Here is a 27,339-nt window from a genome sequence, read left to right as displayed (position 1 = left end):
AACCCTTAACACCCCCACCACCACCACCACCACACACACACACACACACACAAGCATTTTATTGTCTCTTTTTTTGGGTTGCTTTTGAGTTTTGAGACTTTGATGTCACCCTTGTCGTCATGGTGATTCCAAGCTGCGAAAGCAAAGGGTTAATGAGACCGGTGATTAGAGGGACACGCATTCACAGGCTCTGGGTTACAGCACTGAGAACTGTAATTAGTCCATAGAGAGTCAAATAAAGCCATACAGGGTGGCTGTCTCTGTCTATTGTGTTTTGCTGTGTGTGTCTGTCTGTGTGTGTGTGTGTGTGTGTGTTGTGTTAATGCTGATGAATATCTGAACCATGATGTAACCTTTACGGCATGTTGATGTCATTAGGTTGTGGTTTGAGTGATGTAAATGCTGATTGGGGTTAAAAAAGGATTTTAAACATGGATTAATGTATAGTATTATAAAAGGAATTTGGGACTAAATGTTGGATGTAATGATAAAAAAAGCACATACTTATGACTAACAAACCTTCGGGAATATAGTGTATTTCTCCATCACTTCAGTGTGTTTCAGCAGTGAGGCACATTAATGAATAGAAATTTTAAACCACACACACACACGGTTTACTCATTTATACGTTTATTGAAATTTTTGTCCATTCTTTCATCCACCCACTATCAAGCAAAATCTACAAAAAATAGCAGGAAAATCCGTTTGTTTCAAAACGATGTGTGTGTGTGTATGCGTGAGCTGTGTGTTGTGTCCCGATTTGAACTGTTTTAATCAGAGCAAACTTCTCCCAACGCTCAATATACACTGAATGCCCTGCCTCCTGGTTGCTTTGGCATCCGGCTTCACCCCCTTGAATCAAACAAGGGATTCGCATGGCCGCTCCTACTGTGCTTTGAGCTTTAGATCTGGCCTGGTTTTGCAGCTCTCTGGATCCACCCTCAGCCTCAATCAGTTAAAATGCCTACAGCTCTATTGATTGGCCCCAAGCTATCTAGTTTCTTACAACCCCTTGAAACTTAAGTTCTGGATTTGACCCCATCCCATTGGCTCTCTGGAGCTATCCACATATCCCCATCCTATCCAATGGTGCAAATCTGTAACATAAGATTCATTGCCGGTTTTTAATTTCTGTGTTTAACTACATTGGTCAAACAGTCAACAATTTTAAATTCAATACAGAAGAAGTATTTATTTTTTTTACATATAATGATGCCTCAAAATTAAATAATAATAAAAATAATCCTTGACATCACACAACTGCAGGTTGTACTTCAGGTTAGGTGATAATACGTGGGTGGAGCCACAAGGTGTGTGTAAAAAAAGGGGTGGGGCTAAACTCTTCAGTCCTGCCTAAATTATTCCTGAGCATCTTGTTTAAGGCTGACTGGATCATATGTGACCTGAGCCTCACCGGACTGGTTTCCTGAATCATCCACAAGCCCTACTTCCTGTCCAGACACCACCCCTTCGCTCTGCGCGTACACATCCCCTTCAGCCACCTCGGTCACAATGTAATGCGTTCCTTCGTCGTTCACGATCACTTGTGTTAACCCTTCTCTCATCATCAGCTGGCTGGCCGCGAACTGTAGGACTTCGTCAGGGGCGTGGCCCAACACCCGTACGACCTCTCCGTAAACCTGGACCGCCTCCTGCCCCTCCCCCTGGGCGTGTACTTGTTGTTGGGTGGTTCTGATATCCTGCTGCGTGGCGCCGTCCTGCTGGTCGATCTCAGACACGGCGCACAGCAGAGCATCTAGTGCGGTAGACGGCGCCGTCCCGTCAGGATTGGCTTCGTGCAACGCTTTCTCTGCCATCTGCAACGTTTGCTCCGCCCCCGAACCCGACGACTCCACCAGGACGTAGTTTTTGTGCGTGTAGGGAATGATGGATCCGTCCTGCGTAACCTGCAACAGCTCACCGTTGACGGAGGACATGGCCAGAGTCTGCAAAGTAGCCGCCGCCGACTCCTCCAGCTCCGCCTCCTCCATCTCGGTGCCCTGCAACTCCGCCTCCTCACCATATCCCTGGATGATAATGACTTGCTGCAAGGTTTCGGCTCCTAAACGCCCTTCGTCTGGCATGAAAGGGGCGTCGGCCTCCACATATGTTGACCCCTGCCCTTTGAGCCGGCACTCAAATGACTTCGAAACGATTCCTGGACACACATACAGAATATGAAGTCGTTTATAGGAAAAGCATGTATAGTAGAGTGCTCTAAAAAAAAGTCTCAGATTTTTATTATAAGGTTTTTTTTATTTCTTTGCATATTTGTCACACTCAATTGGACGACAGTGTTTTAGTGCAACGTAAATTGAAATTAAGTTTGAATGTTTTGAGAATAAAGTTAAAATATTTTCATAATAAAGTCAAAATGTTTTTAGGAAAAACGTTGTAGCCTTACAAGATCAGTGTGTTAAAATTGAAGAGAAATGTCGGGCGCACTCGACATCTACGACTTTATTCTCGTATTGCTATTAATTTCATTAGCCATCGTACAAATGTTTCGGATCATCAAGCAAATTTTTATATTACACAAATATTAAAAATGCCAACTTTCTGTGCAAATATGTACCGAATGCAATCTTTGTTTAATGTGCGGACCAGTTTAAATCTTATTTCCCTCATGAACATATTAAGTGGCGAACTGCAAGTTTGTTTAGTCTCTGCCTGCCACTGTGGTTACTCGATCCGTACCGGAAACACGATTTGTTCTGTGCATGAGCGAAAATTCCGATTTTGTTGTGCGCATGCGTGAAATCGCTGCCACTTCCTGTCAACGTTTTTATGACAATCTAGCAATATGGATTCTTTTGCATTTAATGTACAGCTTTAAAGAAATTTCTGACACTTCCAAATGTGAACCACAATGAACGAAGGATGGATGGAAGGAATGAAATCATTTATGAATAAATTAATTAAATGAATAAATAAATACCGAGGTACGTACTGATCCGTGAGTTCTGTTTACCGTTACACCCCTATTATACAGAATATTTAAAAGAAAAAATAGTGAAAAGATTGAAGAAAGTCAGGGGAGTTCCTTCAAACACATGGGCACCGGTAGGAAAAACACCGGCAGCTCTTTCTCTCCATCTCACTGTTTGTCTGTCTGTCTGTCTGTCTGTCAACTTCTACTTTGTGTGCATAAAACGCTTGCGTGTGAAGGCAAACTCGGTTGCACGAGGTGTCACGCTGACGGCTGTCAATCACACAGACTGACGGAGTTTAAAGATAAAAAAGTCAACACAGAATGACAAACACACACCCAGTGGATTCGCAGCTGTCAATCATCCAGAGCCGCAGCACACACACACACAGTGTGTGTTCACAGAGGTGCCTCTCGTTTTTTCCTTCGGTGTCTATGTGTGTGTGTTGAGAATGAAAGGCTCCATAAAAACACACACATACACACACAATACCAACCCGCTCATTATGAGCCCTTTTTAAGGCAAGATGAACAGATGAATAAAGGGAAAGCAAAGCAAGTGGAAGTAGGTGACTAAATAAACAGGAGTGAGTGAGTGGAGTTAATGTGCTACCTGCATGAAGGTAAGCGAGGTCAGGGTTCTCGATATCGATGTGTTTGTCCTTAAGGTGGTTACGGAACTCGGATGGCGAATTGGTGCAGAAGTCGCAGCGAGGGCAGTTGTACATCATCACACCCTCGTGTTTCCCCGTATGAAGGATGTGCTTACGGATGTTCTCGGCACAGTTTGACCTGAAATTTGGAAGTTTAGTGGTCAGGAAATGGGGAAAAAAACGGATGTAAGGATTGAGGTAATTGGAAGTTACCTGTAGTCACACCAGGGGCAGCGATACGGTTTCTCCCCCGTGTGAACGCGTTTGTGTCGGGTCAAATGCGACTGAGTGGTCGAGGCAAAGCTGCAGAGGTCACAACGGAACGGACGCTCACCTACACGCACGTTGAAAAAAGGAGAGTCACTCCGGGGTATATGTATGAAAGATAACGTATAGGGATGTGGACACGTGTTACCTGTGTGTTGGCGCCGGTGTTTAGTGAGAGCGTGACGAGTTCCACCAGCGAAACCGCAGAGATCACACAGAAATGACTTTTCACCTGAAATACAGAGAGTTTCATTCACAGATTTGACATACAAACCACTCAAAAAAACGTAAATAAAAATTAAAATGAACACATATAGATTCCTATTGAACATTCACTCTGACCAACACATTGATGTATAGCCAACAATACAATACATTAAACATACATATGAAGCAGCTCCTGATGCGATTTAATGCGACGGGAAAAAGAACATTTGTAATTATGCTATGCAATTCACTACCGTACAGATTGTTTACTTTAATTTCCTTGATTTAAAACAGACAGCAAATCATATGTACTTAAGTGCCTTCTGACTTCTAACTCATGGGCCTTTTACAACAAGCCTTTGTAGTGCAAAAAAGATCAAAATAAAACAAGACTTTCTTTTCCTGTCCTGTCTAAAGGAAGTTACAGCTCTACCTCTGCCATGTCAATCTATATTTTATGTGACTCTCAGGACACGCCCCGGCCCTTGTGATACGTCAAAATCGATCTACCTACAAAATATTGGTCACTTTTTAAAATAAAAGTATAGCATCTACTAATAATTATATATAAATTCATATTTTTTACAGACGGAAATGTGTTAATAAATGGCGCATCGCGATACGAATGCCCACTCGTATCCTATGCACTTTTTAAACCAATGAATTACGTCGTTAACTTGATGAAATTAGCCTCGAGTTCAATACTAAGCACACCCCCTCACCAACCCTTTATATATCTACACCTCAAATGCAAACCATAACCCATAATAAAATAACCACACCCACCTATAAAGTAATACTTTTTTTTTTATTCTAAATACATTTCTGCTGAATCTCAATAATTTTACACAGTGTAAGGTGGAGGTAGAAAGAGTGTGTGTGTTTCTGTTTACCCGTATGCGTCCTGTAATGGTCCTTCATGGCCGAGTGTGTGAGAAAGGCATAGTGACAAGATGACCAAGGGCATTTAAAGGGTTTGTCTCCAGTGTGAAGCTTCATGTGGTTATTAAGGGCCCATTTCTCGCTAAAACTCCGCTCGCACAGTTCACAATCGTACTTCCTGCACACGCGCACACAAATAAATCATTAAACACAACAATAATATAGTATATAGTTATAGTGTAAAATTATATTAAGTAACAATGCATTGCAGTGTCTAGTGTCCATTGAGACTGACTGCAGATATAGAAAGAAAGAGAAATATAGATAGAGAGAGAGAGAGAGAGAGAGAGAGAGAGAGAAAGAACCCGTATACATGATTATGTGTGTGTGAAAACGGTAAGCGCCGATTGGTTCAACACCACTGATATGGCCATATAATAAAGCAACAGTGAGTAATGAGCTTAATATCTAAATATCACACACACACCCAAACACACTGCTGAATATGCAGCAAATTAATGCTTGTTGTGTTTCATTCCAGCGATAATCACAGTGTAATAAACACGCTATATAAAAAAAAGGGTTATTAGCGTAAAATCATTAAGGTGTAATGATTTTTCAGCTCCCACAATCCGTTGCATTAAGGGTCAGGAGTATAACTGGGACTCGGGTTTGTCATATTTCAGAATTTATATATACCTCTGAAAACTGTCACACACAAACAAACACATATCTTACTTGTGTAAAAATAGCCATCGGTTTGGGCCGATGGATGGGTGGATGAAAGTACACGATGCTTTTCTATCACTCTCTGACACACACACACACACACACACACACACACACACACACACACACACACACACACACACACACACACACACAGCATGGTCCCCTGCTCACACACTTTCCTGAACTCCATTATTTCTGAATCTGTAGTTAACATTCAACCTGTGACAGAAGGGAAGTACCACTGTTCCCGTTGCCATTTGTTGATAACACAGCGTGGGACAGGAACCTTTCAGCACCGTGTTGGTGTGAAACCAAATTTACCCGCTTGGTCACAGGAGAGCAGTGCGACACCCATGACCTAGGCGACTGAGAAATCAGCAGGAGGACTTCTGAAGGAACAGGAGGATGACATCCTGCCAACTTTGGACCTAACCGGTACTTCTGAGGACTAAGAAAAATGAAAAATAGGAGGCTGGGCCCAACCCTGAACAATCCTGCCTCAACAATGCAAGTAGGTGGTGCATAGCTTCAATAAAAATACCCAGATATACGTAGACCCATGCAGGTCTGTGCGACTGGTTCCGCTGTTCATCACAGTTTGAGGTGGTATCAAAAAGTTTCAAGACTTTATTTATCTACGTTTACACACTGTCACTGAAGCATGTCTGGCACCTTCTGCGATTCACGCTGAATCAAAACGGCAACTTTGAGCTGGATTGTCATCTTCGGGAAGAGGGCAAAGTCCACAGGAGCCAAATCTGGGGAGTAGGGTGGGTGTAGAAGTGAAATCATGTTGTTCCCGATGAAAAGCTCAGTGACAGGGTGCGCACATGGTCAGAATAGCAGAGGTGGTAACGCATATGGTCAGAATAGCACAAGTTGCTCAGCTTTCGAAGTACACAGGATGTTTGTCACACCAACTTATGAAGGTCGGTGCTCCCTGTGACTGTGCATGCCTTGTGCAGCCTTGTGCTGCCATCTGTTGGCGTGTTACAAAACTAGTCAAGAAAATTTCTGATACCACCTCATATACAATGATCCGGAATTGGGGTACCTCGGTGCTGCGATGTTTAACAGAAGACCATAACCAGCAGTTCCCATCTATTATCTCACCACAATTTCAAGTTACCCCTTGAAAACCTCAGCAGGGATTTGCAGGGGCCACTGTCTCTTTGGTGCATCAATAAATTCTCCTGATCTCCAATTACCATATTGACTACCATGGGCTACTACTACTATTGGTTATCGGCAAATATCCATACCGATAGTTTTTCCGGGTTGCGTCTGCTGCTGGAGCGGCTGAGAAGTCATTAAACAGTACAAAAGAGGCGAATCACTGATGCCACGTGAGGTTTGTTTTAACACGTGAGACTGCAAGCTTCTTGAGGGTGCTAAAAACAACTGCCTGCTGCCAACCCAAGAAAATGATACCCAGGGCTTAAGCAGTGGGCTGCCAAAGCATCTGTGACCTCCTGAGATCACAGCAAAAGCAGAGTGACCCTTCTGTAACCAAGTTGCAAATAGCTGGTATGTGTCTTTCCACAGTTGGTAGGATACCTCATATTTTACCAGATAAAATATTCAGTGTGTGTTCATAATACATTCTTTGCATACATGAGAAATGTGTGTGTTACCTCTCTTTTGGCTGGCCTAGTCCATGTTTTCCCAGCAAATGAGTGTTCAGGTGTTTCTTCATCACGAAAGCCCACCTACAACAAGATCAGAGTGTGAAAGAATGTGTATGGGCAGGTTAAAGAAGAAGAACCCTTTATTTGTTTAATATACAATACAGCACAGTGAAATTCTTTTCTGCTTTGTAAATCCCAGCTTGTCCCAACTGGCATGATACAGAACCTAAAGCAGAGAGCATTAAGGGCCTTGCTCAAGGGCCCAACAGTTGCAGCTTAGCAGTACTAGGGCTTAAAACCCCAACCTTAGAGCTACCACGTTTCTCAACTGCGTTCTTTCAGCACCACTGCTGCTACGTAAATATGATGCATTCAAACACTACGAAGTTTGAGGCTTCTAGATTGACATGGCAGAGGTAGAGCTGCATCTTCCTGAAGACAGAACTGGGAATGTCTGGTTTTATTTAATCTATATTCTTTCTTTTTTTTTGCAGTACAAAGCCTGTTTCTGAAAGGGCCATGCGTTAAATTCGGAAGGCAAGTCAGTACTAAGTATTAAGTACATTAATAATTTGCTGTCTGTTTGAACCAAGGACATAAATGTGAACTATCTGTACCATATGCATCGAGATGTGAATCGCATCGGCCTCAGTTATGGAGATGCACAAGATCCCTGTTCTGTTCTTATGAGTCGGTCAGTTAGCATCAATTATGTTTATCTCACACCAATAAAAACTCTGTGTTTTGGGTTTAAAATGTTTACACTTGTCCACTGTGGGCACTTAAAAAGGCAGACTAATACAACAATATGTATGACACACACAATATTATTATGGTCCAAATGAACCTTGGTTAATTGAGCAGCGGGTTATAATTAAAGCAATAATGTATGTATGAAGACAAGCTCAGCAGTGCCAGGCAAGAAAACGTACATCGACAAACCAGAAGTTACTCTTCAAAAAAAAAAAAAAAAAAAAAAAAACACTCATCAGTGCCTCTGTGGCCTGAAGCTGGAATGAACATCATCTCTTTCAGTCAAAAAAATTGAATAATTCATAATAAAAAGATACCGACTCACCCACAGAGGTGACACTTGTACTCTCTCATGCCGAGATGTCTCTTCACGTGATTCCTGGCATCTCCGAGTTGGGCCGTTGCAAAATTACAGATCTTACACATGAATGGCTTTGAACCTATAAATATACATACGTACTAAATAAAAAGTAAACACGTGTTCAGCGATTTAGACTTTTTTTTTTTTTTTTTTTTACTGTATTCATGAATTCACTCATTTATTTACTTTATCCTGATCGCAAGGTATGAGGCAGTGATGCACCCTGGATGGGACACCAGTTTATTAGACTGCACGAATTTATTTACACTTCGGGGGGCAATTTAGTAGGGGTGTAAATGTACAAGTATTCATACTGAACCATTTCGGTACAGTTCCTTACAGTGACTCACACTTCTCCAGTCTGGCTACCCGCTCCGTACCAGAAAGATGATTTGTACTGCAAATGTGCGAAATCGCTACCACTTTCTGTCATTGCCAACGCTTTTCCCGAGCAGGAATTCCTAAGCAGGAATTAAATTTCAAATTTTAGAAAATGTAAACTTTTTTTCGGCTTCTCCCATTAGTGGTCGAGATAGCGGCTCATCTGCATGTTTGATTTGGTACATGTTTTTACGCTGGATGCCCTTCCTAATGCAACTCTCCCCATTTATCCGGCCTTGGGACCGGCACTAAGAGTGGCTGGGGTTGGTTCCCTGACCGGGGATCGAACCTGGGCCGCAGCGTTGAGAGCGCCGCATCCTAACCACTAGACCACCAGGGAACTGAAATTTAATTGTGACTAACACCCCTAAAATTTTAAATAGCCAATTTTGGAAAATGGAAGAAAACTGGAAACCCAGACAAACGAGACAAAAGTCCCAGACAGAAAGCAACCCGAGGTCAGAATCAAACCAGGGACCCTGGAGCTCAGGGGTGACAACGACTTATATAGTAAGAAGGCCGAGTGTGTACCTGTGTGTGTGCGGACGTGAGCGAGGAAGGCCATGGAGTTGCTGCTCTTGCACACCTTGCCACAGTATTTGCACACGTTCCCAGGGTTCTCCTCACGTTCACGGTTGATCTGCTCCGTGTCCTCCATCACGTACTTGTTGACCTCGCGCAGCAGCTCCTCATGTTTCTCTTTAATGTGAAGAACAGCTCTTGCTCCGAGCTGCAGTGCTCATTGCAGCGCACACAGCGAAAGATGGTGCCTCCATCGGGCCGCTCGTCCACGCTTCCGCGCTCCGTCCGCACGTGCGCCGAGCTACTCAGGTGCTGCTGCAGGCTGCTGTCCGAGTGAAACGACTTCCCACAGAGCAGGCAGTGAAAGGGTTTCTCCTTTGATGAGTGTTTCATCATGATGTGGACGTTCAAGCCGCTGAGCCCCTCCGCCAAGAAGCCGCAATCGCCACAACGGACCCGCGTGCTCACTTCTTGTCCCTCCAACATTTTCAGCATCTTCGCAGCCTGCTGGAGGGATATGTACGCCTCTCCGTCGTCTTTGTCGTGCGGTCCATCTGCTGGCCGTTTTAAGGAAAAGACGCACTCGTCAAACGCCGTCGATCTGCACACGCGGCCCTCACTGGAGGGACTTTCACCATCTGTATCGCACACGTCCTCATCCTCCTGTTCCTCATCTTCTTCGTCATCGTTATTGTATTCCTCGTCACCTTCCTCTGCGTTTGATGGATCAGCAAACTCTGAGTCCTTTGAGCTATTTGTGTCTTCACCGGACTTCAGCTGTGGGGTCCTATTCAGCTCTTCCTCACCACCACTTCCTTTTCCTTCGTCATTTTTTGCATCATTAACACCGGAGGCTCGTTCTGTATCTGTATTCGAATGCTTGTTGTGTTGGTGAGCGTTGTCAGGATTTTGCTGAGCGTTTTCTTTGTTGGCGCCATCCGATAGGTTCCCGGATTCAGCTTGTCGGCTTGCGTTCTCATCGAGTTTCTCCGCATCGGGTTGGTGCGTTTTGTTGAGGTATCGCTGCCGTTTGAATTTGTGTTTCTCGGTTGCAGTGTGGCGGGACATCTCTCTGCGGGTCACTGCGTAATAACTGCACGCCAAGCACACGAACTCGAAATCCCGGGTGTGCTTGCGGCGCACGTGTAGGGCTAGCGACAGCGCAGAATGAGCGACGAAGTAACAGTGAATGCACGAGTACACCGAGTCGTACTTGGGTTTTTTGCAGGGAGGGTCACTTCCGGTTTCCTCTGCCTCGCCTTTTTGTTCTACATTTGCTGTTTCCTGCGTTTCAGTGTCCGGTGCATTGGGCGTTTTTTCGCCACTCTGAGCAGTCTGCTCTGGATTTAGTGTGATGACTGCCTCCTGTCCGTCGCCGTCGCTCTGCACACGTTTAATATGCTTTTTGGTTTCACAGTGCCGGTCCATGTCTCCTTTGGTCACGCACGAGTAGTCACACAGTTTGCAGTGGAAGCCATATAGGCGGCTGTGTTTGCGCCGGATGTGCACGCTCAGGTTTGTGGGATTGGATGCCACGAGGCCGCAGTGACTGCAGCTTATTACCTGAGATGACTTGGGCCTTCCGCGTTTCCGTTTGTGCGAATCACTAGCGTCCGCTACCTCTGATGAAGCGCGTTCGGCGGGTTCCATCCCTTCAGCGTCCTCGGTGGCACATTCGCTGACGCCTTCATCGTGTTCGCGCTGCACGTCTGCGCTTTTTGGTTCGTCCGATAAAATAACAAGCACTTTTTCAACGCACTGCTCGAACAGCGGGCCGATTTTTTTCTCTGCCGTCAAGTTGAGGTGTGACTCGTCGCTCAGGTGAGCGTTCATCTCCTCGACCGTGCAAGTGTAAAAACTGCAGCACCTGCAGTACAGACGCTCAAAACGCTGTGTTCCACTGTCGAGCTGGTCTATTGCAGGTATACCAAGTATACCAGAGCTGAGCTGCTCTACAGGGGGTGTCTCTGTACTGAGCTGCTCGTTAGGGGCTGTTACAGAGCTGAGTGGATCTATAGGGGTTACACTAGAGCTGTGGTGGTCTATTGGGGCTGCTGCAGAGCTGATTAGATCTATAGAGGCTACACCAAAGCTGTGGTAATCTATAGGGGGTGCTGCAGAGCTGAGTGTATCTGAAGGGGCTACACCAGAGCTGATGTGGTCTATAGGAGGTACTGCAGAGCTGATTGGATCTATAGAGGCTACATCAGAACTGCGGTGGTCTATAGGGGGTGCTGCAGAGCTGGGTGAATTTATAGTGGTTACACCAGAGCTGAGCTGGTCTATATGGGGCGAGTCAGTAGGGGGCGTTGATGATTTTGGTTCGTCTGTAGATGATTTCTCCTCCGCAACCTTTTCAGCTGCACCTGTCGCACCCTCAGATTTAGAGCTATTGTGTTTCCTCCTGCAGTGGATTTTCAGAGCAGTAGGAGTTTTAGCCACAAAATCGCACTCACGACACGCACGCCCGTTATTCTCCTCTTTAGAGACTACAGTGTGAGTGCGTTCACTTGGACTCGGAGTTCCTTTATTTTGACCATTATCGTCTTTATTCTCAGGCCGCTCCTCGCTCGTCGCTTTCCTTGATCGTAACTTCCTCTGCAAACGATCCATGTCTTCAGTATTAAGAAACCATTTCACAAAGCAACTGTAGGAGAGGCAACAAAAGAAACAGTACACAAGTCATTCAACACAACTATCGAACGGCAAATAGTTAAACTGGTGCATGAATTTATTTTAGGGTTTAAGTTTTGCTGCCCTCTAGTGTCAGATGGTCGACCTGGCAGTAAAAATTTAAAAAGAATTTTCAATCCAAAACTGTCCAATTGCTTTGGTGTAACCAAGATAAAAACGCACCATGTCACACACTATGTCTAAATGTCTTACACAACTCATTTCTAATTTTGAGAGTCTTCTGGACCTGTGTGATTGAAGTATCATGTCAAAACCAACCTACCTACTGTATGTATAGTTTGAAGCCATCACAAAGTACACACACAGCTACGCTATACAGACAAACTTTAAGATTTTTTATTTTTTTTGCAGTCTTAATAGTTTCCAATTGTTTTTCTCTGAAGATCTTTCTCATTTTAAAGCTGGACTGTGTGGTTTTGTACTCATTCATCCACAAGAACATGAAGATGAGGATCTCTGGGGTTGAGTCAGTGTTCCGGTTTCATCCCTTCGACTGCAACCGTGGCAAACCATGTATTCGAGATTGAGCCTCAAGAAAGAAACTGAATGGCTACAGCAATACAAAGATGCAATCGTGTTTCTAACTTTGTGGCAACTCCAAAGTGTGTGATGTTGGGGTGTCCGTATACTTTTGATCCCAATTGCATATCAATGGCAGCATTTTTCATGCACACGATTATTCTCCGCTATTTGCATCAAAAATATATAACATTTTTCTAATTGCACAACTGGATTGTACAAAGGTTCTTTTTTTTTTTTTTTTTTTGCCAGTCGGAAAACCAGCATTTAAACCGTTGAAATCAGATCTGGTAGCAGATATGTCCTGTTGCCGCTTCTGTGTGAGACCCCATGTCCACTCCTAATGTAAACCATAACATCTTCAGCTCTGCTACCTCCAGCTCCACCTCCTGTCTTTTACTCAATGCCACTGTCTCTAAACCATACATCACACGTCTCACCACAGTCCTATAAACTTTCCCTTTCACTCTCGCAGATACTCTTCTATCACAAATTACTTTTGTTATCACTCTTCTCCACCCACTCCACCCTGCCTGCACTCTTTTCTTCACTTCTCTAACACACTCTATATTACTGTGCACTGTTGACCCCAGGTATCTGAACTCCTCCACCTTCTCCACCTCTTCTCCCTGCAACCGCACCCCTCCACTGCCCTCCCTCTCATTCACACACACGTACTCTGTCTTACTCCTGACTTTCATTCCCCTTCTCTCCAGCACATATCTCCACCTCTCCAGGCTCCTCTCAACACAAATCACAATATCATCCACAAACATAATAGTCCACGAAGACTCCTATCTGACCTCGTCCATCAACCGGTCCATCACCACTGCAAACAGGAAAGGGCTCAGAGCCGATCCTTGATGCAGTCCAACCTCCACCTCATACAAAACTCCTCTCTCCACCCTGTCGTATGCTTTCTCTAAATCCACAAACACACAATGCAACTTGCGTTCAGAACGTGAAGAAACTCTCTTCACCTCCACTACACTCTTACTGAACTCCTCCTTCAGGATCACCCCTACACCATTTCTCTTTCCATCCACACCATGAAAGAACGGTTTAAACACCTCCAATGTTCCTGTTCTTACTCCCTTTCCACTTGGTCTCCTGATCACACAACATATCTACCTTTCTCCTCTCCATCATATCAGCTACCTCTCTCTCTTTACATGTCATACAGAATACACAGGGAAATTAAACAGGAAACAAAGAAAAACATGATTATGCATGGCCTCTTAGAACTTATATAGGTTTGACCTGGAAACAACCAAGATATTAATCATATACAAGGTCCAATTTTGACAATTTCTGATGATTTTAGATTGAAGAGAAAAAAAAACAACATAAAAAATCAACCCCAGCTCCCATGTCTACCAGGACGTTTATGTAAAACGCAAACGGTAGTGCAGTTTGAAGCGTGTATGCGCTTCCTATTGATACAAACGTATGACTGGCGTAAGATCTGTCCAATAGAAACAGCGGACGCGATGCCGCTATACAATAGGAAGCGCCAGAGGCGGGGCTTTGGAGTGCTCAACGCTCCGAAAACGACGGCAGCGCAGAGGCCCAAAAAGGCCCCGAGTTGCGACCTCCGTTACACACGACTTTGCGGGCTACAAAACAACGCAAATGCGTTTTCGAACAACTACCCGCAATGCGGAAATATTCCGCGCTGTTAAAACCGCCACCAGAAAGCAAAGTTCCCCTTTGGTTTACCTCAAATAACTCCGACTTCACCGAGTCCGCGCTTCTGAGCCTGGTCACCAGCGGCGTTCCGTAGTGAAGCCGTGACGTCACAAACTCGAGTCCGCTGAAGGGGTGGGGTGCAGGGAAACAAAATGGCGGAGATCCAAAATGGCGGCGAGTTTCCTAAAGAGTGGTTGATGACATTTCTTGTAGTTAATTCAGTTACACCTGTTAATAACAAATAAATAAATAAATAAATAGGATAATCACAAAAGTTTAATTCAAGTTGAGTAAAAGGAAAATGTTTTTATATAATTAATTGGGCCTGATGCACCACTAGCAATACTGTCAACAAGGCCAACTCTCAGTTGAACATGATCAGGTTCTACAATCCATGCAGTGGTAAAAAATCTGCAGTGGTCTACGGAAGTCCCATGCCTTTTCTTTCTTGTTTTCTCGTGATCATGACTTCATTTTCTTGTGATCTCAAAATTACATTGTTTCCTTGTAATCACTAAGCGTATTCGGCATAAGAGCATGTTCCAGAACCAGCATCATACATACGAACCGATAGTGCTGCTTCTAGAACGTACTCTTAGGGCAAATACAGAAAAATTAAATACTAGTCTACAAAAAATGAAATTTTTCATGTCGAGATCACGAGAAAAATAAGACGTGATTATGAGAAAACCACCTTTGTTATGTCGAGATCATGAAAAAAATAGAGTTGGGATAATGAGAAACATTATAATTATAATAATATATGAGAATAATATTAGAATGCATGACCTCTTAGGACTTTCACAGTGGACTGATTAGTTATAGGAGTTCTGAACAAAATCTCTTTACGTTTAATGCTCAGGTGACTTCCACATTCGCCAGATCATTGCAATTCTGTCTGCAGTAGATCTCTGCTTCACACCATGCCCTGATATTGAGTATAAAATATATCTGTTAGAGCTGTTATTTCTGTCTGTGGAAACGTTAAACAATTTGGAATGTATATGTATGAATCAAACTTTTGTTTCCTAGACAAGCAACAAAGACGCACATATGAGTAAGATTTGTACTGCGTAGAGCGATGCAAAAAGTGTAAAAGCTACATCAGTACAGTAAAGAATTACATTTACTTCGTTACCGTAATTCGTTACTGTACTGAAGTAGCTTTTACACGTATCTGTACTTTACTGACGTATTTCCATTTGGAGATACTTTGACTTCACTACGTTTCAAAGTCAAATATCCCACTTTTTACTCAACTACATTTTTTGTTCCTTTTTATTTATGAGCGGATAAAACCTCAAACACACAACTGATGTGCTGTGGTTTTCTTCCTGATCAGCCAGGACACCACAAGAGCATCTTAGATAACATTGGAGGCCCCTTCTAAACATCTCGAAGACTTCATTTTAGTTTGAGCATGATAACACGTTCTGAAAAATAAGGACCAGTTTCATTTTTATTATAAAAGGTCACAGAACTGCTGTATGAGGCATTGGAGTTGATGGAATTGATTTTGATTGATATAACTTTTGATATAAGACTGCATTAGTTTAACAGGAGACCGATTCATGTTTTTGATTTATTTCAAAATATTATGGAATCATAAAAAGAAACCATGGCTGATTGTAATTTATTATAATGGTATAATGCAGCGTTTTGTTTTCAGGTTTAGGCGGCCATGTTGGAAAAGGTTGACTTTTATTTTGACAGGCTGCGTTAAGTTGTCACACCGGAAATGGAACAGCTGGCTTGGCTGTCTCGGCTGACTTTCAGGCGATCTTTATAATCGTATAAGATTTTGAGGGAGCGGATTGACAGCGTTCAGGGTGTCCGGTAATTGCAGCATGTTAAATAATAATCTTTAATCTTCTATGTATTGTCTGCGTTGTGTGTTGATTTATTATTAGTTTATAACCAAGCAGCGCTGAACTCGCCTGTTTCCTGGCTATCATAGTGTTAGCTTATCCCTACAGAAAATAATATAGCAAATATTAGCTAATTATTTAGGTATCTCACGATCTTCAAACAAACTACTTAATTTTAATTAACTGAAATCTGTCATGGTTATTGATTACTGAGCGTTATGTACATGAACGTTGGCCATAATGTCAACGGTAAGGGCTCTGAAGCTGTCAGAAGCGGCTCGATTCCAAATGAACGCTCCATCCCTAGACACTACCTACACCGACGTGCTTCCAGAGCTCCGTCACGCGCCCTAATTAGTGCCTTACATGTAGATTAGGGAGTTATTTGGGACTCGGTTAATCTCAAGGCAATGTTCTGGCAGGTCATTTTGTCTACTCAAATGTAATTTTTTCATATAGAGTTAAATATTTTTTTTGCTTCTTATTAGTGTCAGAAATATGAAAAAGTAGAAGATTGTAACAAAACGAAGGTTAAATAAAATTGAAAAAAATGAGAGTCGGATTCGATTCCGATTTCAATTCCAGGTGTTGAGAGTCGATTCCTAGTGTTGAGAGACGATTGCAGACAAACAAGCTACATTTTTTTTATTTATCCCTTTTTAAAATGAAATATAATAGATTCGCGAATGCTTCTTGCATAAAAGAAATCATTTTAATCAACCCTTGCCTACCTTACAATTACCCTACAATTTGGGTAAAAATCGACTCTAAAACATTGAGTCGATTCCTAGTTGACTCACTGAGTTGAATTCTTTTATGCTAGAGCTTTAACCATTAAAGAAATGTACATAAAAAAAATGAGCTGCTTTTTTTTAATAAGCTCTTTTAGCACATCCTGATACCGTGCACTATTGCAATCCAGTGTACATTTCTAAACAAAAATCAATTTGGCCATTCATTTAAAAAACAAAACCCTAATAATGATTGCATTGGGGCAATAAACATCTTGCATCTCACAATATGAAAGTGTATGCTAATGAACATTTCTTTTTGTCCAAGCTCACTTTCGTCTGGTTTGACAGAGAAGAATGACTTCAAAAACCGAACGCCGAGGAATCTACGTGGATCAGGCGGCCCTGCTCTGCAAGAAAGGCTGTGGATTTTTTGGCAATTCAGCCTGGGGAGGTCTGTGTTCCCAATGTCACCGTGAGATAAACCAGAAATCACGGGCCAAACAGATTGAGGAGGACTATGCACTAGCAGAGAGGTGAGAGTGAATACAGTTTAAGAAGGGAAGAGGGTCGAACAAGGAATGTGTGTTTTTTTATACTCATTATTATCCTGAATCCTGAGGATTCTGGGCAGTGTTTACACTAGTCGCTGTCAGTCGACGCGAGACTGACCGATTGTGGGTGTCTGTGAGCTTGTGTATGTAGAAGAGGACCGAGCATTTTCTTCCATGTCTGTTACTCTGTCCTGTGATACATCACTTCATAAAGATGTACCTCTTCACACAGCTCTGAGGAAGCACATGTAAACTTTCACCCTCACTGGTAGCTTGCCGGTGGATGAGATTTGAATAATTGACCAAATTGGTGAGAAAAATTGGTGAAAACTGAAACATTGCATAATCACAAAGCCTCATTTGCACATTCTATTTATATAACGTGTATAACGTCCTGTCCACACATGCCATTTTTGTGAATTTACTGTGTTTACATTTTTTGTTTTGTCAACCAGACTGCAAAGAGAAGAAGAGGCAGCTTATGCCGGTAACAACCAGGGGGCGCAATCAGGGAGCTCGTCCACCCGGGTGGGCAAACCAGAAGAGAAAAGGAGCAGTCAAAAATCACGTACTGTTTCCACTGGGAAGAAATTTTTCCACACGTTTGCAAAGACACCCCTTGGAAGAGGTAAGTCTATGCGTTTGTATAAAAAAAAAAAATAAATAAATTGCAGTGTGTGAATACCATGAGTTCTTGTGATTAAATAAAGATAAGATCCTGGTATTGGAAATGAGGCAGGAAATGAATATGTTCACTTTTGATAAAAAGTCTATGATTTATGTTTGAGCACAGCGTAAAAATCGTATGACTAACGTCTGTAAAGCTGTAATATCTTTAAGGGACATTCTGTTCACTTAAAACCATGGTAGATGTGATTACACATGATTTCCTGTCCGTTAGATTGGATTACTTTTAATTCTACCTTATCTGCCTGACTCAAGTTCTTAAATACTTATCTACAGTACATTTAAAGAACGAAGTTCTCATTACCCTGCTGCTAAAACCACACCAATGTCACTATGAATCTTTTACAAAAGTGTTTGAGACTTGTATGTGGAATAAAAACACCATCAATAATGACTGGGATAGACTACCAAAGACTAGCAATTTGCAGTTTTTATTTAATAAAGAATGACAAATGACAGGTTCCCTGGTGGTCTAGTGGTTAGGATTTGGTGCTCTCACCGTGGCTGCCCGGGTTCGATCCCCGGTCAGAGAACCAACCCCAGCCATTAGGGTTGCACAAGCCTTAGTGCCGGTCCCAAGCCCGGATAAATGGGGAGGGTTGCGTTAGGAAGGGCATCCAGCGTAAAAACATGTGCCAAATCAAACATACAGATTTCTGCTGTGGCGACCCCTAATGGGAGAAGCCGAAAGAAAGTTTATTTAATAAAGAATGACATTTAAATGCAGGCTTGTTTATAGTTTTGTTTTATGTTGGAAGTGGAAATAATTTAGTTCCTGAGGTAAAAAATGCCACAAAACAAAAGTTACAGAAACCACAAAGCATACATATCAGTCCTGAAGACTTTCCAATAGTGGAAAACCTCTACCACATGAAAAAACATTTTATTAATGATTATATATTACTTTTAAAAAACATAGACACAAAACAGGCGAACACAGTCAGATAACAAGCCAATGACAGGAAAAGGGTAAAGAGCAAATACATTTGCACAAGCGGTTTATGCAAAATGGAGAATATGGGACAGCTTATTTGATTTAAAAGTGCCATTTGCTATTAGATCCTGATTTGCCTTTTCATTTAGGTCCATGTGAATGAGCAGTTACCACAGAAACAACATATTAAACCAAGTGCGCTAACATAAACCTGTGATTAGTCACGCAGCGGTAATTAGACACACAGAATGCGGTATCATTGTATTTAAATGCCTTAAGTGACTCATTGACCAGCTCTATCTCAGGGAATGATGTTGGATATGTTTCACGCCAGATCACTTGTGGTATCAGCTGTTCCTCGAACAGATTGTTGCTTTGTTATTCCGATTCAATCACGCTGCATTCCCAAGCACGATCACGTGTGAAGTGATAAACCTGACGGGTCAGTCAGATACTGTTTCTTTAACAGCGTTCCTACTGGAGGGATAATGTTGGACATGTGTTTTTTCTTATCCATTCAAGAGCTGTAAGGGAAAGGGTGTGTGCACGCAGGAGTTCATGCTCTTACACTGTCAGCATTCTTTGGCTTTTTAGTCGAATTGCACTTTGTTTCCTTACAGGAAAAGACGTTGCACATGCTTATTTTATTTTCTATGAAGAAAATCGGGGTCATATAAATTCTCTGTCAGAAGTTTGGAAACTTCTAGGCTTTTATTGTTTTTGAGACACACGCATGTTCGTTTTATTTTAATAGAGCAAACTATCACAAGGTCACAGAAGTTTAGAGAAGCTAAATAGGAAGCCAGCAGTGTGTATATCTGTATAACATCTGTATATTTATATATTTCTTTGGTCAAAGTAAATCTTCATACCATTAAATGTTCTAGTTTGTTGCATATAAATGAAAGAAACCTTCAAGTGTCTCTCAAAACACATCAAATATTAGGTTTCCAAACTTTTGAAAAGCACTGTAAGCGAACGACATCTGACAACATATTATACTGACATTAATATTTATTTGTTATTTTAGTGTCATTTCAACCATCAAAAAATCTACCACACATTTAAAGCTCATTATGTTTAATGCATTATTGCCTGATGTGCTATCTGAAACATAGAATATAGTGGTAATTATGACGCAATATATGATTAACTACTATTTGTTTCCCCTCACCAGATGTCAGCGTTCCCAGCCAGCCAGCTCCCACCACCTCCATCAGCAAGCAGCCAGTTGTAGAATCAGATCAAGCTTCGAAACAGTTCATCGATTTCCTGAAGCCTATGCAAAAACCTGGACGTGAAATTTTTACACAGTGCCATGCTTTCGTTCACAGCGTGGCTTACAAGAAGGTACTTAAATTGTACTTTACCGTTTTTTTAAGAAGCAAAGTCTGTATATAAATTCTGTAAAATACAGTGCAACTATGAATATGTATGTGTTTAGTGTGGATTTAAACTTAAAGTGGGTGTGGCCTAAACTGGAAGCTATTTGTTATTTGCAAAGTTTGTACCTGCCAGAGTCATAGCATAGTATTTTGCTCCCATGACCCTGATCAGGCAGGTACTAAGGATGAATGAATGAAAATATAAATGCAACATACAGCACTGAAAGTTTGAATGCAAGCTTCAAATCTCGCAACATGAGGAGATATTCATAGTCAATAACGAACACGGTAACATCTTACGAACAAATTCATGGTATGAACTCGTCCATAAGGTTGGGATCGTCTGTACGCCGCTTACACCAAAGCATTGCTACACTAATAACAGTACCGCATGCTAACACAGTTTTGCATCATAGGTGCTATTTTTAACTAACTAATGTATGTTCCCAGTTGAACTAAAATGCATGGTGTTTGCTAGTCAGGTGATATACACGAGTTTCTCCGGCATTATCTTTAGGATCTCGGTGCAGAGGACCTCTCAGAGTCTGTGCAAGACTTTTACCAGAACCTGGCTGATCGCTTACACAGCGTCTTCAAAGGTACTCGAGTACAGGACTAACAGAAAAGTATAACATTAAGACCTATAAGGGTTTATAAGTGATGTGATTGTGAATGAGATTTTACATGTTTTTTTTTGCGTGTGTGTGTGTGACAGGAAGTCCAGAGCGAGTAGAGGCAGTAATGGATGAAGTGGAGAAGTACATAACGCTGCAGTTGTATGAACAGTCGTTTTGTCCTGAATCCACAGATGACGAAGTCAAAGATTTGGCGATTCAGAAGAGAATCAGGTAGACAGATCAGAGGAGAGCAGTAGCCAGTCACCTACTAATACCTTTAGCAATTTGTGTATTTGAAATTGAATTAAAAGCATGTGTGTGTGTTTAGGGCTTTGCACTGGGTTACAGTTGAGATGCTTTGTGCCCCAGTAAAAGAGGAAAACCCTGCAGTGTCAGACAGTCTGGACAAGGCCATTACCGGTAAGTCTGTTGGAACGAACCTTTTACCACCATTTAGTGGTTTTCTTCTTTGACACTACAATGATTTGACAAACGCAAACCACTTTTTTAATTGTTAAACAACAACGCATTGTACCTTTCATCCATTTTTAGCTACGTTTAATGTTAATGTTATCACTTACTTTATAGCAGCAATAAACAGTTCGATCCTCAGCAGATTCTCTCTCGCTTATTTACTTTGTATTGAAGTGATAGCAGTCTATTGATAGCTCTATTCATATCTGGTTTCATATCTGTTACGTCCTCAACCTTAAGGCTTTTCCCAAGCAGAACCTGATACGGATTCTGGAGACTTTTTCCCACCAAATGTTTGTAAAAATGTCTCCTGCAACACTTTTTGAACCTCTGAATGTGAAACTTGGGCCTCGCCGTTTTCCTGGAAGTGCATTTGTGTAAACCTGAGGTTTGCTTTGCAGCAGAACACTGAATATTATTATATTCCTTAATTGCTTTGCATTGCATGTTGCGTGTTACGTTTATAAGATACTTATTGCAGCTAAAAGAAGACCAAACAGTTTTATTGTTTTTTTCCATCTTTTTTTTTGGAGGAATACTGCTGTAAAAACGTTTTATTTTTTTATATTTGTCACACTTCAATGATTCAGATCATGAAGCAAATCTAAATATTATACAACGGTAAACCAAATGAATACGAAATGCATTTTGTATGCGAGGATTTCATTCATTAAAAGAGGGAAAAAAGCTGTCCAAACCTACCTGACCCTACCTTGAAATGTAATTGCCTTTAAATATAATAATTGGTTATGCCACCCTTGGCATTAACAACTGCAATCAAGCATTTGTGATAACTCGCAATGAGTCTTTTACATCACTGTGGAAGAATTTTGGCCCATTCATCTTTGCAGAATTGTTATAATTCATACACATTGAAGGGTTTTTAAGCATGAACGGCTAGTTTAAGGTTATGCCACAGCATCTCAATCAGATTTAAGTCCGGATTTTGACTAGGCCACTCCAAAACCTTAATTTTTTATTTATTTATTTTTTGAGCCGTTTTAGAGGAGGACTTTCTGGTGTATTTCCGGTCATTCACCTGTCACATACCCCAAGTGTGCTTGGGTTAAGTGGTAACTAGAGGTCGCCCGATTTTACCGACAGCTAGGTACATGCCGTAGTACAGAATTATGAAAATATGGAATATAAAATATGGAATATAAGGAATCAAATATGAATATATAAATGAATAAATATAATTGTATAATAAAAAAAAATTATAAATAATAAATGTAGCACTCTGTGCAGCACGCGGTCTCACAAGTAAAGACAAACCGCATGTGGTGTCTGTGTTTCGCCACTAGAGGCCGCTTTTAATAACAGCAGACCAGAAGTCGGAAAACTATCTATATAGATTTTTGCTGATGGATTTTTGCTGACAACTTTTGCTGTAGTTTCAGCAATCAACTATAGGTGCTGATTAATCAGCAGAACGATTAATCGTTCAACCTCTAGTGGTAACCCAATGTGCGTGATTTTGTGTGCTTGGGTTATGGGGTAAGTCTGGGTGTGTGTTTCTGTAGGTTATAGAATTAGGAATTTAGATTTTAGAATGATTGTCATTTTGTTTTGGGATGATCCATGCAAAGCCCCACTGAACAACGCACCTTAATGCTTCCTGCTGCAGATATAATCGAGATGGACTCCAGGCATGTACCGAGGGATAAGCTGGGTTACGTCACCAGGTGCAGCAAGCACATCTTCAGTGCGATCAAGCGCAGCAAGAGAGAGGCCGCCTCAGCTGACGACTTTCTCCCAGTTCTTATCTACGTGGTGCTGAGGGCCAACCCACCCCGACTGCAGTCCAACATCCAGTACATCACGCGCTTCTGCAACCCCAGACGCCTCATGAGCGGAGAGGATGGATATTACTTCACCAACCTGGTGAGCCTTTCAACTTGAGACGCTTGTAGAACGTTTTAAACAGGAAGTTAGTTCTATGATAGCATTTAGGAGGTGGTATTAAAAACGTTTCGAGACTCACTCTGTTTACACGAGAGTACTTTATTTATCTACGTTTACACACCATCACCTTCTAAATAGTCCCCTTGCACACCAATACAGCACTCCAAGCGTTCCTGCCACTCTGAAATATGTCTCGGAAACCTTATTTCTTAAAGCATGTCAAGCACCTTTTGCGATTCGTGCTTGATCTTGTCAAAAAATGGTGACCTGAGCTGGATCTTCATCTTCTGGAAGAGGAAGAAGTTCTCAGGAGCCAAATTCTGGCGAGTAGGGTGGGTTCGGAAGTGAGATCGGAGATCAAATCGTTCTCCAACGATCATCATGCACAAGTTGTCAAATGGTTTCGACATTTTAGGGGGGTTGAGTTTGTTGAATGTCTTCCTGATCTCTCGCCGTCTTCCCGCGACGTTCTTCCACTCTTGAAGCGAACGTGCGACTTAAAACACCTCGTTTGGCGCGTTGTAGCATCGCTGTATGTCGAACGTACTTCATGTCAAAAGGCTCTGTGGCAGATTTGCCCAGTTTCACGTGGAATTTCACGTTTGCTCTTTGTTCTAACTTGCTGTCAATGATGAAATCGTGGTCAGTTAGCGGCAAATTGTCTCAAAACGTTTTGATACCACCTCGTATAAAGAGAATTTTGACGGCAGTTTTTCACAAACGTTGAGCGTCCGATTAAGAAACATATTAAAGGGGGCATGACTGAATCTCTCTTTCTCTCTTTCTTACTTAGTGCTGTGCAATCGCTTTCATCGAGAAGCTCGATGCTCAATCCTTAAACCTGACCCCAGAGGAATTTGAACTGTACATGTCTGACCAGGCTTCCCCTGAAAGGCCACAACCTTCTGGAATCTCTTTCCCCTCGTCCTCTTCATCACAGAGTGGACCCAGAATGGGCAGGTTGGAGAATGACCTCATCGATTGGGGCGACGGCGTAGAGGCCCCAGTTCAGGATGTCCTCGGAGGGCTTCAGCTGGACTCTTCCGCTCCTTCCACCTCTGCAATTGACTCGGACAATGTAGACAGCGAGGGGCTTCCTCCTCCTCTACAGCCTCAGGTTTTCGCAGGGTAGCTCTGTCCCAGATCACTCCACCCACTTTGTAACTGTCCTACTGATTGCAGGCTCGTGTGAAGTGGGAGACGACTTCACTCCGTCAGCAATTTGTCTCCTCGTCTTTACGTTAGTAGAGGATTTGCACATGTTTTATTCTTGTTTTTTATTCTGTTACAGCTGAACGCCATGGGCTCAGCATTTACGATTTAGATAAAACTCCGTATGTTGTGATTGAGTGACCACGCGAGAGATTTTCCGTCACCAGTGACGTAGAACAATCGTAAAACTTCAGTGTGTAACGTTTAAAAGGTGTTACTTTTAAGCAATATTGAAATAATTCATTTAAAAAAAACGTGATCGGATTCAACAGGCTAGTTTACGACAGCGTTTTAGTGCCACGTACATTTAAAAAAAAATATATCAAAGATGACGAGAATAAAGACGTAATATTTTGAGAAAAATAAAGTTCTAGAAATACGGAATTAGTGGTAATATTGGAAGAACAATCATAGAATTTCCAGAAACGTTTCACTGTTTCGCAAAAAAAATGTATGTGGAGGATTTGGTTAAATTCTACTTTAGGTTAGGATTTAGCAATAAGGAAATCCTTTCTCTTTTGGAGCATCAGCACCGAGTTGTAATTAGCGGTTAAGTAGGAAACTTAATTTATTCAGAAGAAAAAGTCAGACATCGATGGTTACACCTGCATGCTATTTGAAGAGATGTTGTTTCTCAAGAGACTAAGAGGATGATGATCCAAGAAATCGATCCTAAATGATTCAGTACTTCAGCTGGGGGTCCCAATGCGTTGTGGTGTATGGACTTTATTCTCATATCGCTACGATTTTATTCTCGTAAATTCGTATTTATTCTCATACTGCTATGACATTATTTGTGTGACTTTATTTCCAAAATATTTTGACTTTCTTCTGCTACTTCTTTATTCTTTATTATCATTTTTATAAAAAAAAAAAAAATGTATGTGGCACTAAAACACTTAAGTAAGTTCACTTTGGCTCTCATCGATTTTTTTTTTTTTTTTAGCTCCGCCTCCTGAACCAAACAAAAGGCACATTTAATTGATTACATTTACAGACTATAAATGATTACCCGCCCCTGTAAAGGTTGCGAGCTACACAGTAAGAAGAAAAACGTCACCTAAATTTGTGTAGGTGAAGCAAAATTCAAAATGGCCACCGGATATTTCGGATGGTGATGCATTAGATGTGCTATTCTCTAAGTTACTGGTAACTGAAGTTCGAGGGGTTTAAGCTCCAGTATTGCCGAGCGGACATATTTGGGCCCTTGAGCAAGGCCCTTAACCCTTTCTGCTTCAGGGCTGCTGTATCGTTGCTGACCCCAGCTATAATAATAATATAAATATTGGTTGATTCTGGACATTTATAAAGAAGTGACACAGATTTAAAGACAGAATAAAAAAATGACAGCTTTACTAAAGGTTTCTAAAAATTCAAGAGGCCATATTTAATTAGTAAACATGGCTCCTGTGTGACGAAGCCAAGTTGGATTCAATGTCTGCAAGGCAGGTAGAGCAGGTTATTCTGGACCATTTATAATGAACGTGGCCTCTGTGTGCATTCACAGCTCATTGAGTGTCAGCCAACTCTCTCAGACATCCTTTCAGTCATGGCAACTTCTTATATCTCGAGGTAGCTCCAGTATATTTATGCACTTTTTTTTTCCCGTTTGCTTCAAGAAAAATTCAGTTGAACAAAAACTGAAATTGTATTTAATGCAGCGTTTTTTTTTACTCCGCAATCTTCCTGTTTCTTTCTATTTATAAGAAAATACGAGTATGTAGAATGAAAGTATTAATCAGGGATGTACCATCTTCTGTACAGACGATTTGAATTTATGCAGGATTTGCTCTTATACACAGATTTTGTTATTTATTAGAGTATGGATTTTGTTTATCGGTATTGTGGTCTTGCAGTCGATTTTTCATCCGTGGATTATAACCAAAATCGAAGCGGTTCGAAATGAATTCTCGTGTCGTGTCGTCCGACATGCGCACTCTGTATCGTGTTCTAATGATGTAGTTTATGAGGATGCACTGTGAACAGGTTTCATTTAGCAAACACACCAGCTCATCCCCAAAAGTGCATGTCATATAGTACAGATTTTTCTTTTCGTTTCAATACACACTACAGCTTAAATCCCACATTCAAATTGTTTCTTTTTTTTTGTATTAGGATTTGCTGAAACAGCAGCCCAATAAATTTAGTTTCAATGGCTTGGACTTTTGGCACTTCCTGATTTCTGTTTTAAAAACCCATTTGCATATATGCATAACCGTCTTGCATATTCTGCAGTATGGGATAGAGAGCAGGCTTTTTTTTTTTTTTTTTATTTGTTTATCGGTTTTAAGTAAACCTTTTATTTAAAAAATTTTCATTCTGGGAAGATGAACGCCAAATGCCTCTTCTTTTATTTGTTCTGAGTATGCTTTAAGGTCTGTGACCTGAAATGCTTGATGATATATGACCTGAACTGTAGTTTAAAAAAAGGTTATAGGACTGGGCATGGTTGTATTTACTTGATAGTTGTAGAGTGCATCAAAAGTCTGTAATGTATGCATCTGAAAACTATGATCTGTCATTGACGAGACGTTTTTTGCCACATGCATCCACTGCATATATTACTTCAACGTTGTTTATGCAGTGAAATCTTTACAAAACTTGAGAATTAAAGCCTGAGAAGAAATGAAAGAATAAACTGTGTGGGTTTTTTTTATTTCTAATGTACTGAGCAGGCATTTCCAGCTATTCTTTCACTCAGGTTGTACAAGGGACTATGTGTTTTGCTGAAGCTAGCTTTTTTTCTTTCTGTTAC

The 27,339-nt window shown here is 41.5% G+C and overlaps 2 protein-coding genes across 3 annotated transcripts; one reads left to right on the top strand and one right to left on the bottom strand.

The window, feature by feature from the left end:
* Positions 1–613: 613 nt before the first annotated feature.
* Positions 614–12,970, bottom strand: znf407 (zinc finger protein 407). Its single transcript, XM_046876441.1, is given in 10 exon segments — positions 614–2,158; positions 3,543–3,721; positions 3,796–3,916; positions 3,998–4,081; positions 4,950–5,116; positions 7,305–7,379; positions 8,377–8,491; positions 9,325–9,504; positions 9,507–11,962; positions 12,272–12,970. Coding segments are annotated over 10 exon segments (4,203 nt in total). The 5' UTR covers positions 12,298–12,970; the 3' UTR covers positions 614–1,358.
* A 2,957-nt stretch (positions 12,971–15,927) lies between these two features.
* rabgef1l (RAB guanine nucleotide exchange factor (GEF) 1, like) lies at positions 15,928–27,215 on the top strand. Of its 2 annotated transcripts, none has more exons than XM_046876208.1 (9): positions 15,928–16,053; positions 17,145–17,352; positions 17,826–17,998; positions 20,169–20,341; positions 20,894–20,975; positions 21,092–21,224; positions 21,322–21,413; positions 23,095–23,351; positions 24,166–27,215. In XM_046876208.1, the coding sequence occupies exons 2-9, from the start codon at positions 17,174–17,176 to the stop codon at positions 24,502–24,504; spliced, it is 1,428 nt and encodes a 475-aa protein (XP_046732164.1). In that variant the 5' UTR covers positions 15,928–16,053; positions 17,145–17,173; the 3' UTR covers positions 24,505–27,215. The 2 variants fall into 2 exon arrangements, with proteins under 2 accessions (XP_046732164.1, XP_046732166.1); XM_046876210.1 differs by having other exon boundaries at positions 15,935–16,053; positions 17,168–17,352.
* Positions 27,216–27,339: the final 124 nt, after the last annotated feature.

Source organism: Silurus meridionalis, chromosome 20 (assembly GCF_014805685.1).
Source record: "Silurus meridionalis isolate SWU-2019-XX chromosome 20, ASM1480568v1, whole genome shotgun sequence".
Taxonomy (NCBI): Eukaryota; Metazoa; Chordata; class Actinopteri; order Siluriformes; family Siluridae; genus Silurus; species Silurus meridionalis.
The sequence above is the reverse complement of the archived record's forward strand: the minus strand, read 5'-3'. Positions and strand labels throughout refer to the sequence as shown.

Excerpts from the sequence above, each read along its gene's own strand:
- rabgef1l (XM_046876208.1), top strand. The coding sequence starts at position 17,174 with ATGACTTCAAAAACCGAACGCCGAGGAATCTACGTGGATCAGGCGGCC. Across the intron at positions 17,353-17,825 it reads GACTATGCACTAGCAGAGAG|ACTGCAAAGAGAAGAAGAGG; the intron begins GTGAGAGTGAAT and ends TTTGTCAACCAG. Across the intron at positions 21,225-21,321 it reads GCGATTCAGAAGAGAATCAG|GGCTTTGCACTGGGTTACAG; the intron begins GTAGACAGATCA and ends GTGTGTGTTTAG.